A 17561-nucleotide genomic window follows, 5' to 3' on the forward strand; every position below is an offset into this window, starting at 1 on the left:
TTCATGCCTTTTTGTGGCAGGAGTCATTTTGCTGGTAGGTAGGGGTGCTGAAATCTATGTTGGAAAGATGTGAAACTGTACCACTGTGACGTCAATTCCTTTATGCAAGCACTTCCTTAATAAACTGGTAAAAGAAAGATGCATAATACTCTGTGGAAGTTATAGCTTGAGTTATGAAAATTACAAAGTAGTATTGCAGCTCTACATTTTGATTTGCATTTTTAATTTTATTTATATGAGAGAGATACAGAAAGATACTGAAAGGTCAGAGAACAGCTCATCTCTGGCTTATGGTGGTACTGAGAATTTAACCTGGGATCTTTGATGCTTCAAGCTTGAAAGTCTTTTGCATAACCAGCATGCTGTTTCCCAAGCCAGGTTTGCATACTTTTGATTGAGTTATTATAGTTCTTATTTGATATGTACTTTATATTTGAAATCTCCAGATGTGATAACTTTTCTTTTTTTTTTAAATTTTTTATTTAAGAAAGGATTAGTGAACAAAAACATAAGGTAGGAGGGGTACAACTCCACACAATTCCCACCACCCAATCCCCATAACCCACCCCCTCCCATGGTAGCTTTCCCATTCTCTAGCCCTCTGGGAGCATGGACCCAGGGTCATTGAGGGTTGCAGAAGGTAGAAGGTCTGGCTTCTGTAATTGCTTCCCCGCTGAACATGGGCGTTGACTGGTCGGTCCATACCCCCAGTCTGCCTCTCTCTTTCCCTAGTAAGGTGTGTCTCTGGGGAAGCTGAGCTCCAGGACACATTGGTGGGGTCTTCAATCCAGGGAAGCCTAGCCAGCATCCTGGTGGTATCTGGAACCTGGTGATTGAAAAGAGAGTTAACATATGAAGCCAAACAATTTGTTGAGCAATCATGGATCCCAAGCTTGGAATAGTGGAGAGGAAGTGTTAGGGAGGTACTCACTGCAAACTCTAGTGTACTTCTGCTTTCAGGTATATATTTTGCAGTAGTTTATGGATACGTGTGCACATAAGCTCTCTCTCACAGAAACTGGTGTATATCTAGGTTATGGGACTTTGTTAGAAAGTGAACTACCTGAGATGAAATTAGAGTGTACTATAAAAGGAAAGGTCTCACCCGAGTAATGAAGCTGAAGGGTTGTCATTCCACACGTGAAGTCTCTGGATACATTCTGAGGTGAAGCATGTTGAGGTGGCAATCGTTGCTTTGGTTAGGTTGTGATCGGCGGATGCAATATTATTTGGTTTGGATTGGGAGATGCATACGGGAAAGTGGGCCCTATCCAAGGGTTCCAGGACTGGGGGAAGTAGGGGCTCTATAATGAAGATGTGAGGTTCCTGCTGTCTTAGGGTTCAAAAAGACAATCGATAGTTAATATTATCATCACATTATTTGTTAATTGGGTTAACTTTGAAAAGTCCCTTTGTTATGGTTTGCTGTACAGTACCCAGTGTCTTGTATATAGCTGTGCTATTGGATGCTTCTAATCTACTTGGTCTAGGCTTTTGAGAGAGTCCGCATATCAAATACATAGCCTATATATTAAAAAGATTCAGTTTGTCTTTTGAGAAACTTTGAGACATACAATTGATTTCCCCCTCTCATATTAATTAACTACTGATTTATATGTCTACATTTTGCTAGGAGTGTACATAAACACCATTCCCACCACCAAAGGACTGTGACCCATCCCTCCCGCCCACTCCCCCCCCCCCCCAGTGGCCCAGGAAGCTACATGCCTACCCCTCGCCACTGGGTTTTTACTTTGGTGCCCTACTTACAATTTGATCAGGTCCTGCTTTTAGTTTCCCTTTCAGATCTTCTAAGTTAGCTTCTGTTGATGAGTGGGATCATCCCATACTCATCTTTATCTTTCTGACTTAGCTCACTTAACATAATTCCTTCTAGCTCTGTCCAAGATGGGTCAGAGAAGGTGGGTTCATTGTTCTTGATAGCTGCATAGTATTCCATTGTGTATATATACCACAGCTTTCTCAGCCACTCATCTGTTGTTGGGCACCTGGGTTGCTTCCAGGTTTTAGCTATTATGAATTGTGCTGCTATGAACAAAGGAGTACACACCTCTTTTTGGTTGGGTGTTATGGAGTCCTTGGGGTATAACCCCAGGAGAGGAATTACTGGGTCATATGGAAGGTCCATGACTAGCCTTCTGAGAGTTTTCCAGACTGCTCTCCACAGAGGCTGTACCAATTTACATTCCCACCAGCAATGTAAAAGGGTTCCTCTGTCCCCACATCCTCTCCAGCATTTGTTGCTGCTGTCCTTTTTGATGTATGCCATTCTTACAGGAGTGAGGTGGTATCTTAGTGTTGTCTTAATTTGCATTTCTCTGACAATCAGTGACCTAGAGCAGTTTTTCATATGTTTGTTAGCCTTTTGGATCTCCTCTGTGGTGAATGTTTTGTTCATTTCCTCTGCCCATTTTTGGATGGGGTCATTTGCTTTTTTGCGGCTAAGTTTGCCGAGCTCTTTATATATTTTGGTGATTAGTTTCTTGTCTGATGTATGGCATGTGAAGATCTTCTCCCATTCTGTGAGGGGTCTCTCTGTTTAATAGTTTCTTTGGATGTGCAGAAGCTTTTCAATTTGATGTAGTCCCATTGGTTTGTTTCTGCTTTAGTCTTCCTTGCAATTGGGTTTGATTCATCAAAGATGTCCTTGAGGTGTATGTGGAAAAGTGTTTTGCCAATGTTTTCCTCTAAGTATTTGATTGTTTCTGGTCTGACATCTAGGGCTTTGATCCATTTGGAGTTGATTTTTGTTTCTGGTGAGATAAAGTGGTTCAATTTCATTCTTCTGCATGTTTCAACCCAGTTTTCCCAGCACCATTTATTGAAGAGAGCCTCCTTTTTCCATTTAATCCTTTGGGCCCCCTTATCAAAGATTAGATGCCCATAGGTGTTGGGATTTACTTCTGGGCTTTCAATTCTGTTCCACTGGTCTGTGTGCCTATTTTTGTTCCAGTACCATGCTGTTTTGATGATGATGGCTTTATAATAATATAGTTTAAGGTCTGGGAGTGTGATGCCTCCATTTCTGTTTCTTTTCCTTAAGATGGTTTTGGCAATTCTAGGTGTTTTCAGGTTCCAGATAAATGATTGTAGTGTTTGTTCTATTCTCTTAAAGAAGCTTGGTGGAACTTTGATGGGTATTGCATTAAATTTGTATATGGCTCTGGGGAGAATATTCATTTTGATGATATTTATTCTTCCAATCCATGAGCATGGGATATCTTTCCATTTCTTGGTATCAGTTTCTATCTCCTTGAGTAGTGACTCATAGTTTTCAGTATATAAGTCTTTCACTTCTTTGGTCAACTTTATTCCTAGGTATTTGATTGATTTTGCTGAAACAGTAAATGGGAGTGATTTCTGGATGTCTTCTTCTTCAGATTTAGTGTTTGCATAAAGAAATGCCACTGATTTTTGTACATTGATTTTATAGCCTGATACCTTGCTATATTGCCTAATAACTTCCAGTAATTTTCTACTGGATTCTTTAGGTCTTTCTATGTATACTATCATATCATCTGCAAATAGTGAGAGCTTGACTTCTTCCCTTCCAATCTGTATCCCTTTGATTTCTTTCTCTTGCCTGATTGCTATGGCAAGAACTTCCAATACTATGTTGAAGAGTAACGGTGACAGTGGACAACCCTGTCTAGTCCCCAATCTGAGGGGGAATGCTTTCAGCTTCTGTCCATTGAGTATGATGTTTGCTGTAGGTTTGCTATATATAGACTCCACTATCTTGAGGAATTTCCCATCTATTCCCATTTTTTGTAGAGTTTTGAGCATGAATGGGTGTTGGATTTTGTCAAAGGCTTTCTCTGCATCTATTGAGATAATCATGTGGTTTTTGGCTTTTCTTTTATTGATGTGGTGAATGACATTGATTGACTTACGGATGTTGAACCAGCCTTGCATTCCTGGGATGAATCCCACTTGGTCATGATGAACAATCTTTTTGATGTGTTGCTGTATCCGGTTGGCCAAGATCTTGTTTAATATTTTGGCAGCTATGTTCATCAGAGATATTGGTCTGTAGTTTTCCTTTTTTGTTCGTGATAACTTTTCATTACTCTTGCTAGTTGTATCTAAGAAATTAATCTATTCAATACTTTTTTGCCTCCAGGGTTATTACTGGGGCTCGGTGCCTGCACTACAAATCCCCTGTTCCTGGAGGCTATTTTCCCCATTTTGTTGCCCTTGTTGTTGTTGTTATTGCTGTTGTTGTTGTTGACTAGGACTGAGAGAAATTGAGAAAGGAAGTGAAGACAGAGAGGGGGAGAGAAAGATAGACACCTGCAGACCTGCTTCACCACCCATGAAGCTTTACCCCTACAGATGTGGAGCCTAGGGCTCAAACTGGGATCCTTATGCCGGTCCTTGTACTTCACGCCATGCATGCTTAACCCGCTGCATTACCACCCGGCCCCCTCTATTCAACACTTTTATTGTGTGTAGTCTTGCCCCCAATCTATGAATATTAAATTCATGTAAATATCTGTGCCTAATATTTACTTATTTTGCTAGGTAAACACCTTTAGGCTAAAAAAACTTTAGGTTCTATGTCTCGCTCAAAGATTAAGTGGTTGTTTGAAGAAACAGTAATGTAGAGAGAATGTTCTGTATGAGCTGTGTTGAAGCTGTATCAGGAACTGACATAAGGTGTTTCTATCAAGTCTAAAAAAATGCGTGTGTTTATGTGATGGGTATGCTGATCTCTATTTGGCAATATTTAATATTCAAACTATCTTGTCACTTGTCATTCAGTGCCATGTTTGCAAACCTTAGACTCCCTCCCTACTCAACCCAATTCTGAAGTGTACATGTTATTTAGATGTTATGAACTAGACAGAATTTCTGAAGATCCCTACATTATCTCAGACTTTTGATGAATTAGTTTTGAGACCATTTGAATGAAATACATACTACTTTACTGAAAATTGTTAGCAGTGCCCTCTTACTCATTTATACAATTCTCATTGCAACCATCCAGACTCATTTAGTCCATTCTTTCAACTCAATTAATGTTTAAATAATTCTGAGGGTGAACTAAATACAGTCTATCTTTGAGTAGTCTGAGAGATGTCGCAGTAGATGAAGCACTGGACTCTAAAGCATGAGGTCTTGAGTTCAATCCCTGGCAGCACATGTACCAGAGTGATACCTGGTTCTTTCTCTCTCTCCTCCTATCTTTCTCATTAATAAATAAAATTTATCTCTGAGAGACAGCAGAGTGCCACTCATTTCTGACATGTGTAGTACTGAGGTTGAAGCTGGTGGGCAGGGACAGGGGGTTTCCAGGCATGCAAGTCCTGTTCTGTACCACTAAGTATCTCTGCATCCTCTGATTTCTAAAATTATACTCCTACCCTGCATTTAAGGCATGGTTTGGGGATATATTAGCAAGATTTCAGTTTTGTGTCATGAAAATGTGATTGTGACAGGGTCGTGGACAGTGGTACACCGACCTGGGTTTGAGTCCCCCTCCCCACCTTGCAGAAAAGATGCCTCACGAGCGATGAAGCAGGTCTGCAGGTGTTTGTCTTTCTCTCTCCCTTTCTGTCTACCTTCCCCACAGTCTTCGATTGCTCTCTGTTTTTCCAAGTTAAAAAAAAAAAGTAAGGATGAATGATTACTTACTTCCATTAGTTTCTGTTTGCTTTCAGATGTTGATGTGGACAAACCAGATGAGAAGTCTATTATGACTTACGTGGCTCAGTTTCTGAAGCATTATCCCGACATTCACAACACAGGCATGGATGAGCAGGAGAAAGAAGTAGGTGTTTGTCCTCCTGTGTGGATAGTGTACTTCATGCCAGTGACTCATGTTTTAGGCAGGTTGTTCTCAAAACATTTAGTTGGGATGCATTTCCAGAGGAGAACAGCTGAGCTAAGAACAGATGCTACCACCGAGTGAAATGTAGATCGGAGGAAAAGCTTTCTCTGATTTGTATGTTGTGCATATCAGAAAAACACACACACACACACATTACGAATGGTCAATAATAGATGTCCAATAATGATACATTAAATCTGAACATTAAATAGGACATTAAAATACAAGGTTTGAAAAACTTTTATTTTCTTAATTGAGCACTGGTATAATTTCATATTCATCATAATGTTGAGGCATCTAGATCTTCAGTCCCCTTGTTCTGTTTAATTTGGTAAAAATTGATTTTCACTTTCAGACGTTACTATGTAAGTTGCTATTCACAACAAACATATAAAAATGACAGACGTACATGTAAGAGTTTTAATTATGCACAATGGCTATATTTTTCAGCTTTTCAATAATTTAAATAACATTTATACTCTTCATATTGTAGAGTCATTGTCATAAAGAAAGATACAAATTGGGATAACATGAAAACTGTTCATATTTGACTTTCTGATAGAACATATCTTAGAGAAAAACGAATGGATCAGTATGGATTCACAACGCTTTATTTTTTTTAGACATTTATTCCAGTAACTTTCCTTTATAGAATAGGGTAAATAATGGTTCTTATTCCTTATGAAGTCAGAGGGCAGAAGTTTTGCATTTTTCTTTTTTATTTTCCTTCTTCCCCTTTTGGCAATTGAAAAAATGTAGTCTTTTGTTTTTGTAACGTTTTTCTGTGTATATGTAGAGATATAGATTTCAAGAAAAGAATCACAATATACATAGTTTTATGATTTTATGAACAAGTATGTAATAAACCAATATATCATATTCTGTATTATTATGCTAAAGGGCATACAGATTTATAGTGAATTTAGAGTTTTTTTTTTTATTCCTGCCTAAAGTTCATCCCACTTTACACACCAGTCAGTAAACTAAATAGTGATTATTACAATTTGCCTCAATGTTTTAGATTAGTGTTTATTTTTTTCACTTACTATGGAGAGATTGATTTACTGCTGAATTAAAGAGTAATTATAAGGTAAATGTACTAGAGAACTTCAGAGATCTTTAAGGATGTAATTTTGAACATGTGTTAAAAACTGTACCCACGGGAGTTGGGTGGTAGCACAGTAGGTTAAGTGCACGTGGAGCGAAGCACAAGGACCAGCATAAGGATCCCAGCTCCCCACTTGCAGGGGAGTCATTTCACAGGTGGTAAAGCAGGTCTGCAGGTGTCTGTCTTTTTCTTCCCCTCTTTGTCTTCCCCTCCTCTCTCCATTTCTCTCTGTCCTAACAATGACGACGACATCAAATAAATAAATAAGTAACTTAAAAAAACCTGTACCCACATGGAGGTGAGAAATTGTACCCATTTTCCAGCAATTATACTGGAATCTATTAATGCCCCAATCAAGAAAGACAGGATAAAAGTTTCTCTTCATTGCTCAGATCTTAGCTAAGTTCTCAGAGCCTTAGATTGGAGGCAATATAAACTAAAGACATAAAGTAGAATAAGGTGTTGGAATCATAGAAGCCAGTGATTTCATCAAGAAGTAGAAAAGCAGCAACTGGTTTGCCCTCACTCATACTGATGATGCCTACCTGGCATTTTGCTGGACCAACATTAGTTCTTAATGCATGTTTTCAGGAAGCCTATTGCTTGGATTGAAATCACAAATAGTAAACATCAGAGCAACTTAGCACCCATAGTGAGTTAAGTAAAATGCTTCTAAGAAGCACTGCAGAAGGCACAAAGCAGAAATTCTCAGAACAAACCTCGGCTGTTGCTGAGGAGTCATTAGGGTTTTAGGGAAAGATAAGAAATTAACTATCAAAATCATAGGGAAAGCTGATGTTTTCTACATTTTATGAGTAAGTCTAGTATGCCTTCTATATGATGAGGGTGTCTGAGTTGAGTTTCTCACTTGTGGCATAGGCCTACTGTGTGCCTAGCATCTGCCTGGAATCTCCATCTGGACTGGTGGTGGCACACCTGGTTAAGCACACATATCATAAAGCTGAAGGACCAGGGTTCAAGCCCTCACTCCCCACCTGCAGGGTGTCTGATTCATTCAGTCTTTATTGATAAAGAGATATACTAAGACTCAGACCAGAACATCACTCCATGCAGTGTCAAACATTGAACCCACGGGCTGATACATGTAAAACATCCATTTACCCCAGAGCAACCTCTCCTGCCTGTAAACCTAATGGACATGCTAGCAATAGACACTACTATACCTTTCTTTGTTTAATCAAAAGACACTTTTGTCTTAGTAAAAGACCTTCTTTATCTAACTAGCACTCAATCATTAATCAATAAGGTGGGATTTCTGATGTATCTTCTTTACCTATTAAACTTGCAGTTATTTATTTGCTTACTGCTACTCTCACTGCAACCAATAATACTGACTGATTTCAGAAGCACAATATGACCTTAATTATCATAGGGAAGAAAAATGAGTAAACCGTGTGTATTTTACAGAGAAATTATTTGCTTCCATATAATTATTTTACTAGTTTTTAAAAAACATTTAATATTTTAAGGCAGTTATATGTTTATATTATACATTTTTGTACATATATATTGTTCAGGCATATAGAAAGGAACATATACATATATATATAGTAATCTATAAACATATAGATATTGTAGCCACATATAGCTAACTAGTACAAATTAAAATAAAAATGTCAAATGCCTAAAAGTACATTGTGTTATTGGACTTCACACTTTGATATTTTCAAACCTTAAGAAAACAACTTAAGGGAGTCAGGCGGTAGCGCAGCAGGTTAAGCACAGGTGGCACTAAGCACAGGTGCAAGGACCGGCGTAAGCATCCCGGTTCTAGCCCCCAGCTCCCCACCTGCAGGGAAGTCACTTCACAGGCGGTGGAGCAGGTCTGCAGGTGTCTATCTTTCTCTCCCCCTCTGTCTTCCCTTCCTCTCTCCATTTCTCTCTGTCCTAGCCAACAATGAGGACATCAATAATAACAACAATAAAAAAGGGCAACAAAAGGGAAAATAAATAATATAAAAAATTAAAAAAAGAAAACAACTTAAAAGTAATTCTAACTTTGCAGGTACTGTTTACTTACAGAAAAGATACCTCTCCATTATTTGTTTCTTGTTTCCTATGTAATGCCCCTGATTTTTATTATTTTTTTCTATATGTTATCTTTCCACACCATTAGGAAATTTTTCCAGGTTTACTATATTTTACAAATTCTACCCAAAATTTTAAGGTAAGATTCAAGTGACTTTCAATTAATGACCTTTTGCAAGCACCCTGCTCTTCATAGGTGATTTGGCATTGCTTTGCATGCATCTGTTTTTATGTATACACTGATTTAAATATCTTAACCCTGATATTTCCTTTTCATTTCTAATAGGCAAATAACATATGGACACCTAATAACTTTAGTACAGTCTAAACCGCCCTCATGTACTCCCCACTAATCATAAATTACAATGTGATATACTTCTAATCAACTTAATAGTACTCACAACAAGAAAAAGCTATAATAACTCATTTCTTTATATGTGACATGGAAAATAAAAAATGTATTTGTATAGTCTTAAAATAGCTAGCAAGAACTAATCGATTTGTCATAGTCATAAGCGGGAGGAAGGTAGGTATATGATTATTTTGTCCTGAATTCTCATACATATCTTCTGTTCAATGTTATGTCACATGATTTAGTAAAGTATGACACATGATTACTGCTCAAAAATAATGATCATTTTCATATATGTCTTGACCCTTTGGCTCTTGTCTCTGGTGAATATTATATCCATATCCTCGCCCCATTTTTGGACCTAAGTTGGAGGGAGATTGAGAGAATTTTGCAGACACCTATCTTGGGGAGATAAGAAAGTATACCTATGTTCCAGAAACTGTCAACCTTTAGCTTCCCAATAAAAAAATAATATTCACAAATTCTTTTACCTAAGTTAACCTTTATGTCAGTTTCTCCACATTTTCTTCTTTTTATTTAATATATACTAGAGCACAGCTCAGCTCTGGCTTATGGTTGTCTGGGGGACTGATCCTGGGACCTTTATGCCTCAGACATGAAAAGCTTTTTGCATCACCATTACGCTGTCTCCTCAAGGCTCTCTGTACTTCATTATATCCCATTTAAACTTAAGATTATGAATCAAGTAATACCAACCTAATATAAACACTGAGATAAAATTTTAGACATAATTGATTTATATCAAATGTTAATTTTTGTCTCATACTCAATGAGGCATGAGTTCATGTTCACATGAACATGCTAAAAATATGTGATGTGCGTATTTGCATGCGAAAGAAGAAATAGTAAGAGGAGAAAAAGAAAGTAAAGGTTAATTTCAGAAAGGAAAAGAGAAAAAAATAATAGAGAAAGAGATTAGAAGGAAAATAGTGGGAACGAGTTTAACTACTTGGTATGTAGGTGGTTCACTTTACGCAGATAGGCTCCCTTATCTTTCCAAAGTTACCAGCTGCAGAAAATCTAGTAGAATAAATGAGTTCTAGACATCCAGATATTTTGCCTCATCTTGTACATTATTTTCCTCTTACGAAGGAGACTATTGCATATAAAAATTGCTACACCTTAGAGCACTTTTATGTGGACACTTTTATGTGTACAGAAGTCACAACCAATATATTCTATGTCATGATTATATTCTGTTGATTGTAAAGGTTCACCACAGAAGAAGTCAAACTTCTGGACTTCTGTTTCATTTTTTTCAATGATCTATTGTCTATACTACCATAATATAGATTAGAATTCAGTGGATGCCAGACTCTTATGTTAAGCTGGGAGAAAAAATATACAGGGAATTTGTGATGGGGGGTAGTAGTAAGGGAAACCAGCTAGTGAATGATAGGATCATTTGCCAGTCTCTACAGGAGGTGTGCTACAAAGGTTTTAACCTATTATCCCCAAACCATGAATGGACTGTGTGATGTACCCTTGAATGATGATACAACAGTAGAGAGGTTGAGTGAGTGAGTGAGTGAGTGAGTGAGTGTGTGTGTGTGTGTGTGTGTGTGTGTGTGTGTGTGTATACATGTATACCATGACCACAGAGATAATACATGCCAGAACTAGACTTAAATATTTTTTTCCTTCTTCTTTACCAGAACACTAGTCAGCTCTGATATATGGTGGTGCAGGGGATTGAACCTGGGACTTTGGAGCTACAGGCATGAGAGTCTCTTTGCATGACCATTATGCTATCTACCCCTGCCCAGAACTAGACTTTTAAGCCAGTTTTACATGCATCCACAGTCAGCACTTTTTTCTACATTGACACTCAGTTATCAATAGAGTCTGTTCAGCTATGCCACAGGCCCATATTCATTCACCATGATGCTGTATTTGAAAACTTTATGGAAGAGCCACAATGTGGTGTTAACTATATGAATGATAATTTTGGCATTCTTTTTCCCTCCATCCGAGGTTTTGCTGGGGACGGGTGCCTGGATGATACCCCACCACTTCTGGTACCCCCACCCCATTTCTTTTTCTAGAGATGAGGCAGAGAGAATAGAAAGGACGCCTACAGCACTGTTTCACTGCTAGTGAAACTTCCCACTGAAGAATGAGGATTTGAACCTGAGCCCTTGTGCCTGGTAATGTGTGTGCTCTGCCAGATGAGCCCCACTCAGCCTCCACTTTATCATTTACAGCATTCTAGACATATTCGTGAAAACTTGGGATATCTTCATGAAGTCAGTGCTTGAATGGCTCTGAAAATACTGGGGAAAAAAGTGTAAACTCCCCCTCCCTTCATAGCTGAAATGCACTTAGAAGAAAACTTTGGAAATAAAACAATTAAAAATGATTCTATACATTAGTAATCTGATATTATTGTCAGTTATGTCTCAAATTCAGTAAAAAAAAAAATCTCACCCAAATTAATCCTCTGAATTTCTAAGTTGTTGAGTTAAGAAGAAATCACAATTCTAATATTTCCACCCCACACCAAAAATTTCTATTTCTGAGCATTTTTAGATGTAAGGCATTCCTTCTTGAGCACATTGTCTTAATTAAGTTAGTTTCTTTTTTTGAGGGGGGAAATGAAGACAGTTAATTTCAGCATTCAGCAAAATAATCTGGATATTTCTCTAGGATTAATATTTTGTTTCTTAGTCTCCAAGTGGGATGAGGAGGGGAAATAATCAGACAATTGGAACTTATTACTTAATGTTTATTTATTCTAAGGTCAGTCTGGTATTAATCAGCAGTTAAAGACATGCACAAACACTAATAAAATTGTAATGTTTACTGGTTTCTAGAGAGAAGACAGGCTAATTTTGAAGGAAACGAAAGTTTGGATAGATCAATTTGAAAGAGATTTGACAAGAGCCCAGGTGGCAGAATCAAACTTGCATGATAAGTATCAGGTAATGTATAAAATGGTATTTCAGTTTTTAAATACATTGAATGATTAATATTCTTTTACTTTTCACAATTTTTATTAGTGATTTAACAATGATTGCCAAGATTGTAGGATGTAGTAGTTAAGAGATGCATCATTCCACACAATTCCCACCACCAGAGTTCCATATCCTGTCTTCTCCATTGGAAGTGTTCCTATTCTTTATCCCTCTGGGAATATGGACTAAAAATCTTTACTGGGTGCAGAAGGTAGGAGGTCTAGTTTCTGTAATTGCTTCTCCATTGGACATGGACCTTGACTTGTGGATCCATACCCCCCCCCCCAGCCTATTTCTGTCTTTCCCTAGTGGGGCAGGGGTCTGGAGAGGTGGGGTTCCAGGACACATAGGTGAGGCCATCTGCCCAGGGAAGTCAGGTTGGCATCATGGTATCATCTGCAGCTTGGTGGCTGAGAAGCAGTAAGATATAAAGCAGGGGACCAGGTTCTAGTGCCCCAGCTTAAGTGCATGTGGCTCGAAGCTCAGGGACCTAAGGATCCCGGTTAGAGCCCTTGGCTCCCCACCTGCAGGGGAGTCACTTCACAAGGGGTGAGGAAGGTTTGCAGGTGTATATCTTTCTCTACCCCTCTCTGTTTTCCCCTCCTCTATTTCTCTTTGTCCTGTCCAACAACAACAAAAGCAATAACAACAAGGGCAACAGAATGGGGAATATGGCCTCTAGGAGTAGTAGATCAATAGTGTAGGCACAAGCGCCAACTATAACCTTCGAGGCAAATATATATACTTCAGAGCAAATTGTTTAATAATAAGGAACCTAAAGGTAGGAATATAACAGATGAGATTTGGGGTTTTATGTTGGAAAAAGCTTGGAAGTCTATTTTAGGTATATTCTAAGGAGCCTCTAACTTTACTAATTTTTGCCTTAGTCCAACAGCTGACATGCAGGTGGGCTAAAAGTATAATCTGGAAAGATGATGTCAGAGTTGAGGATAGGACTAAACAGCTGGGTCAGAGCAGAGAGGAGCTCCCAAATATGGGAAAAGTATATAAACGTCATTAACTGTAAACCCCATTGATCTGCCCTAGGGCCCATGCCTATTCATATTTAGAACAGGGGCCTGTGTAATCTCGGCATGAGTAATATTCTTGTACTTAATTTAATCTGTGTTTAATCATAGAAATCTCAGCGAGGAAAACCTTCAAAATTAATGTTCAGGGGCTTGGATGATAGCACAATGGGTTAAGTGCACGTGGCACAAAGCGCAAGGACCTGCAGAAGGATCCTGGTTTGAGCCCCCGGCTCCCCACCTGCAGGGGCGTCACTTCACAGGCAGTGAGGCAGGTCTGCAGCTGTCTCTTTCTCCCCGCCCTCTCTGTCTTCCCCTCCTCTCTCCATTTCTCTCTGCCCTATCCAACAACAACGACATCAATAACAACGATAATAATGACGACAACAATGGTAAAACAACCAGGGTAACAAAAGGAGGAAAAATGGCCTCCAGGAGCAGTGGATTCGTGGTGCAGGCGCTGAGTCCCGGCAATAACCCTGGAGGCAAAAATAATAATAATGATGTTCATTGTCTGCAGTTTGTGTATATTCTAACAATTGTGCTGCTGTGTGAATAGGTAGGTTTAGATTTCAGTGTGTCCAGATTATTTGAAGAATAACGAGGCTTCAGGGCATTTCTGGGCTGCTTCCAGAAGGCCCGGATCACCATGTTGGTGATCACTTGCTTTCATAGAACTCATGATCTTGTACATATAGCATAACGACAGCAACCACAAACACCACCACCAAGAACTTTGGTGCCAAATGACTAGAAAATAAGATGACTTTAATAAAACGTTGTGACATGAACATTCAGAGTGACGCATCCTGAGAAGCAGCTTCATTCAGTACTTTGCCTTTCCACCAAACCCAGGGCTTTGATACTGCTGTTACTGTTTTGCATCAGTTTTGCAGTATTATCATTAATTAGATTTTTTTTCTTCCAATTTCTGTTTACAAAGCACAAAGTCTGATAACAGATTTTTCCAATTAAATTGTGATTTACTCTCTGTGGCATCAACATTTTCCTGCTAAAATGATGTGTGCTGGTGAGTGACAAATTAGAATATAGTCTAGTCTAAATTTTATTTCAAGAATTGTGCTACAAAAAAAAAGGTGCAAGCTAGATCTTCCACCTTCTGCACCCCATAATGATCCTGGGTCCATGACCCAGAGAGATAAGGAATAGGAAAGCTTTCAAGGGAGGAGATGGGATACAGAACTGTGGTGGTAGGAATTGTGTGGAATTGTGCCCTCTTATCCTATGGTCTTGTCAATATTTTTTATTTTATAAATAAAATTTAAAAGTGAAACAGGTAAAAAAAAATGAAAAAGGTGCAATAATATGAGACCTTCAACAGGACAGACAATGGCCTTAGTGTATGAGTTTTACATATGCATATCTATAACTCATGACTACAGTTAGATGAGTGATTCTATCATTATTATCTTTGCTGAACTTGGTGGAGTGATAACAGGTGTGCTTTTATGTTTGTCATTTTTTGTTTTTGACACACAGTGTCACCCTTTCTTCCCAACCTGCAACTTAGTATATCAGTAAGTGGGGCATGATGGTAGTAAAGGACCCGAGTGGTGGCTGAGACACCTGTCTTGGTGAGATGGGAAATTGTACCAGTATGCCAGCAACTGGACTATAAACCACTAGTCCCTGAATAAAGTTATCTTAAAAAGTAGACTGGTAATAACTGAATGATTACACTTTTTTAACTTGCTGGTGAGTTTTAGTTTTAGCATAACTTAAGAAAAATAGATTCTAATTCACAAATTTACCGCTGGTACAGATATTATTTTATATGAGGGAAACCAAGGATTATAACAGGATGGGGGGCCTGGGCGGTGGTACCTGATTAAGCACACATATTACCATGGACAAGGATCTGGGTTCGAGCCCCCACCTGCAGGGGGACGATTCACAAACTGTGGAGCAGGTCTGCAGGTGTCTATCTTTCTCTATCCCTCTCTGTCTCCCCCCATCAATTTATCTCTGTTCTATCAAATATAATAGAAAAAGGAGAACAGGGGGTAGGTTGCTTACTGGGATTCATAGTGCCAGCACTGAAGTCCAGCAATGACCCTGATGGCAATTTAAAAAAAGAAAGGGAGGGAGGAAAGGAAGAATGAAGGAAGGAAAGAATGAATGAAAAGAAAGTACTAAATAGAGACATTCCATTCCAACAAAAGATGATCACCAATCTTTTTAAATTGGGTTATAAAACATCTAAAGCCCATATGGAGACATTTTTGTTCATCTGCACTTTATATTTCTACTCACCAATAAGTAGGAGATTTTCCATTCATAAAATTCTGTGGAATGAATTTGACGCAGCTGTACAGTTGTGGTATATTGAACTGCATGAAACTCTTAAGAAATGGGAGAGACCATGAGCGCTCAGCATCTCCCCCCAGTGTTCTTCATGTGCATTTACACGTTGGTTTAGTCTACTACTTAGAAATGCGTTCAGATTTTCTATATGTGGATTTTGCAGGACCAATGTGGTTTTCACTCATACGGTTTCATTTTTGGTGAAATTCATATTTGTATTTGGAGTCATATTTTAGGATGTGTTAATGTATTGTCATATGGCAAATAGTACTTCAAACCATTTTCCTTTTAAAGTTCTTAAGCTTCTGTGGTTTCATATACGAGTATAAATTTTATGTTAATTAACATTATTGTGACAAGATGTCATGATGCTTAATATTAGTAGTCCTATGAAAGTAAAGCAAAGGCATATTATGTAAATGGATTTCACTAAGTAAGCCACATATATATATATATATATATATATATATATATATATATACACTGGATAGAGACAGAAATTGAGAGGGAAATGAGAGAGAGAGAGAGAGAGAGGTCTGAAGCACTATGATGTTTCCCCTACTGATGGAGATTGAGGGCTTGAACCTGGGTCCTTGTGAATTGTTAACATGTGTGCTCAGCCAGGTATGCTGCTGCCCAGCCCAAGCTAACTTTCAGAATTATCATATTATACGTTATCACAGGATTGTGGTTGGCAGAAAGATACATTTACGTTATCACGGGAAGATACATTTACGTTATCACAGGATTGTGGTTGGCAGAAAGATACATTTCCATACATTACTAACTTGGTGTCACTGCATCTCACCCTCCACCACAGGGGCCCATGTGCTCAAACTCCCCCTAGTGGTCCTCTCTTCCTCTTTCTGTGTCCCAAAACTACTGCTGTAGACTATTGTCCACTGAGGTAGAAGACAACACAAAGATCCTCTATTCTATTTTGCTTTATTTCTTCAAAAATTATTTATTTATTTATTTGGTAGATGGGGTCGGGTTAAACACATATGGCATGAAGCACAAGGAACCGCGCAAGGACCCTGGTTTGAGCCGGGCTCAACCCGGGCTCCCCACCTCCAAGGAGTCGCTTCACAAGTGGTGAAGCAGGTGAAGCAGGTCTGCAGCACACTGTGAAAGAGACCACAGCACTGAAACTTCCTTCAGTGAGGTGGGGCCCAAGGTTTAAACCTGGATCATGGTAAAGGATCCCACTATCCTCGTGAACATTTCACTGCCCCATACTTTTCCACATTTCCTTGACGTTTAGTGTTGGTTGGGAATCAAGATTGTATATATATATAAATTTATTTCACCAGAGTACTGTTCAGCTCTGGTTTATGGTGGTGTGATAGATTGAACCTGGGAATTCAAAGCCTTAGGCATAAAAGTTTGTTTTTTTTTTTTTGCACGAATGTTATAGTACCTTCCCCATCCTTTGCTTTGTTTCTAAGAGTCCATCTGTTTGTGATAAGATAATCATCCTTCTCTATCTGGCTTATTTCAGTCAACATGAAGTCTTTATAGAGGATTATTCCAATACAAATGTAGATATCTTTACCTTAGTATTATTTCAGTATATGCAGCTTCTATTCATAAATTGCTTGGGGAGCTGGGGAGATAACATCACAGTTTTTCAAAAGACTTTCATCCTTAAGACTTTGAGGTCCTATGTTCAGTCCTTTGCACCACCACAGAGTTAAGTGCTCTGGTTAAAGATCAGATGGATGGATAAGTAGATAGGTAGATAGATAGGTAGATAGATAGATAGATAGATAGATACTTTGAAGTAAAACAACTGTTTTGAGTATTAGCATGATCTGTAAATTTGTTTACTATATTTCCCTGTTAAGTATAGACTGGCATGTATATTAGT

The 17561-nt window shown here is 38.6% G+C and overlaps 1 protein-coding gene across 1 annotated transcript in view; it reads left to right on the forward strand.

Annotated features, from left to right (window-relative positions):
• Nucleotides 1-17561, forward strand: part of SYNE1 (spectrin repeat containing nuclear envelope protein 1) — a 606430-nt gene that overhangs the window by 118840 nt on the left and 470029 nt on the right. Inside the window, exons 10-12 of the mRNA XM_060205315.1 lie at nucleotides 5685-5794; nucleotides 9100-9150; nucleotides 12198-12305. Of these exons, the coding sequence (XP_060061298.1) occupies nucleotides 5685-5794; nucleotides 9100-9150; nucleotides 12198-12305 (269 nt within the window). The remainder of the gene's footprint in view (nucleotides 1-5684; nucleotides 5795-9099; nucleotides 9151-12197; nucleotides 12306-17561) is intronic.

This window comes from Erinaceus europaeus, chromosome 13 (assembly GCF_950295315.1).
Source record: "Erinaceus europaeus chromosome 13, mEriEur2.1, whole genome shotgun sequence".
Lineage (NCBI taxonomy): Eukaryota > Metazoa > Chordata > Mammalia > Eulipotyphla > Erinaceidae > Erinaceus > Erinaceus europaeus.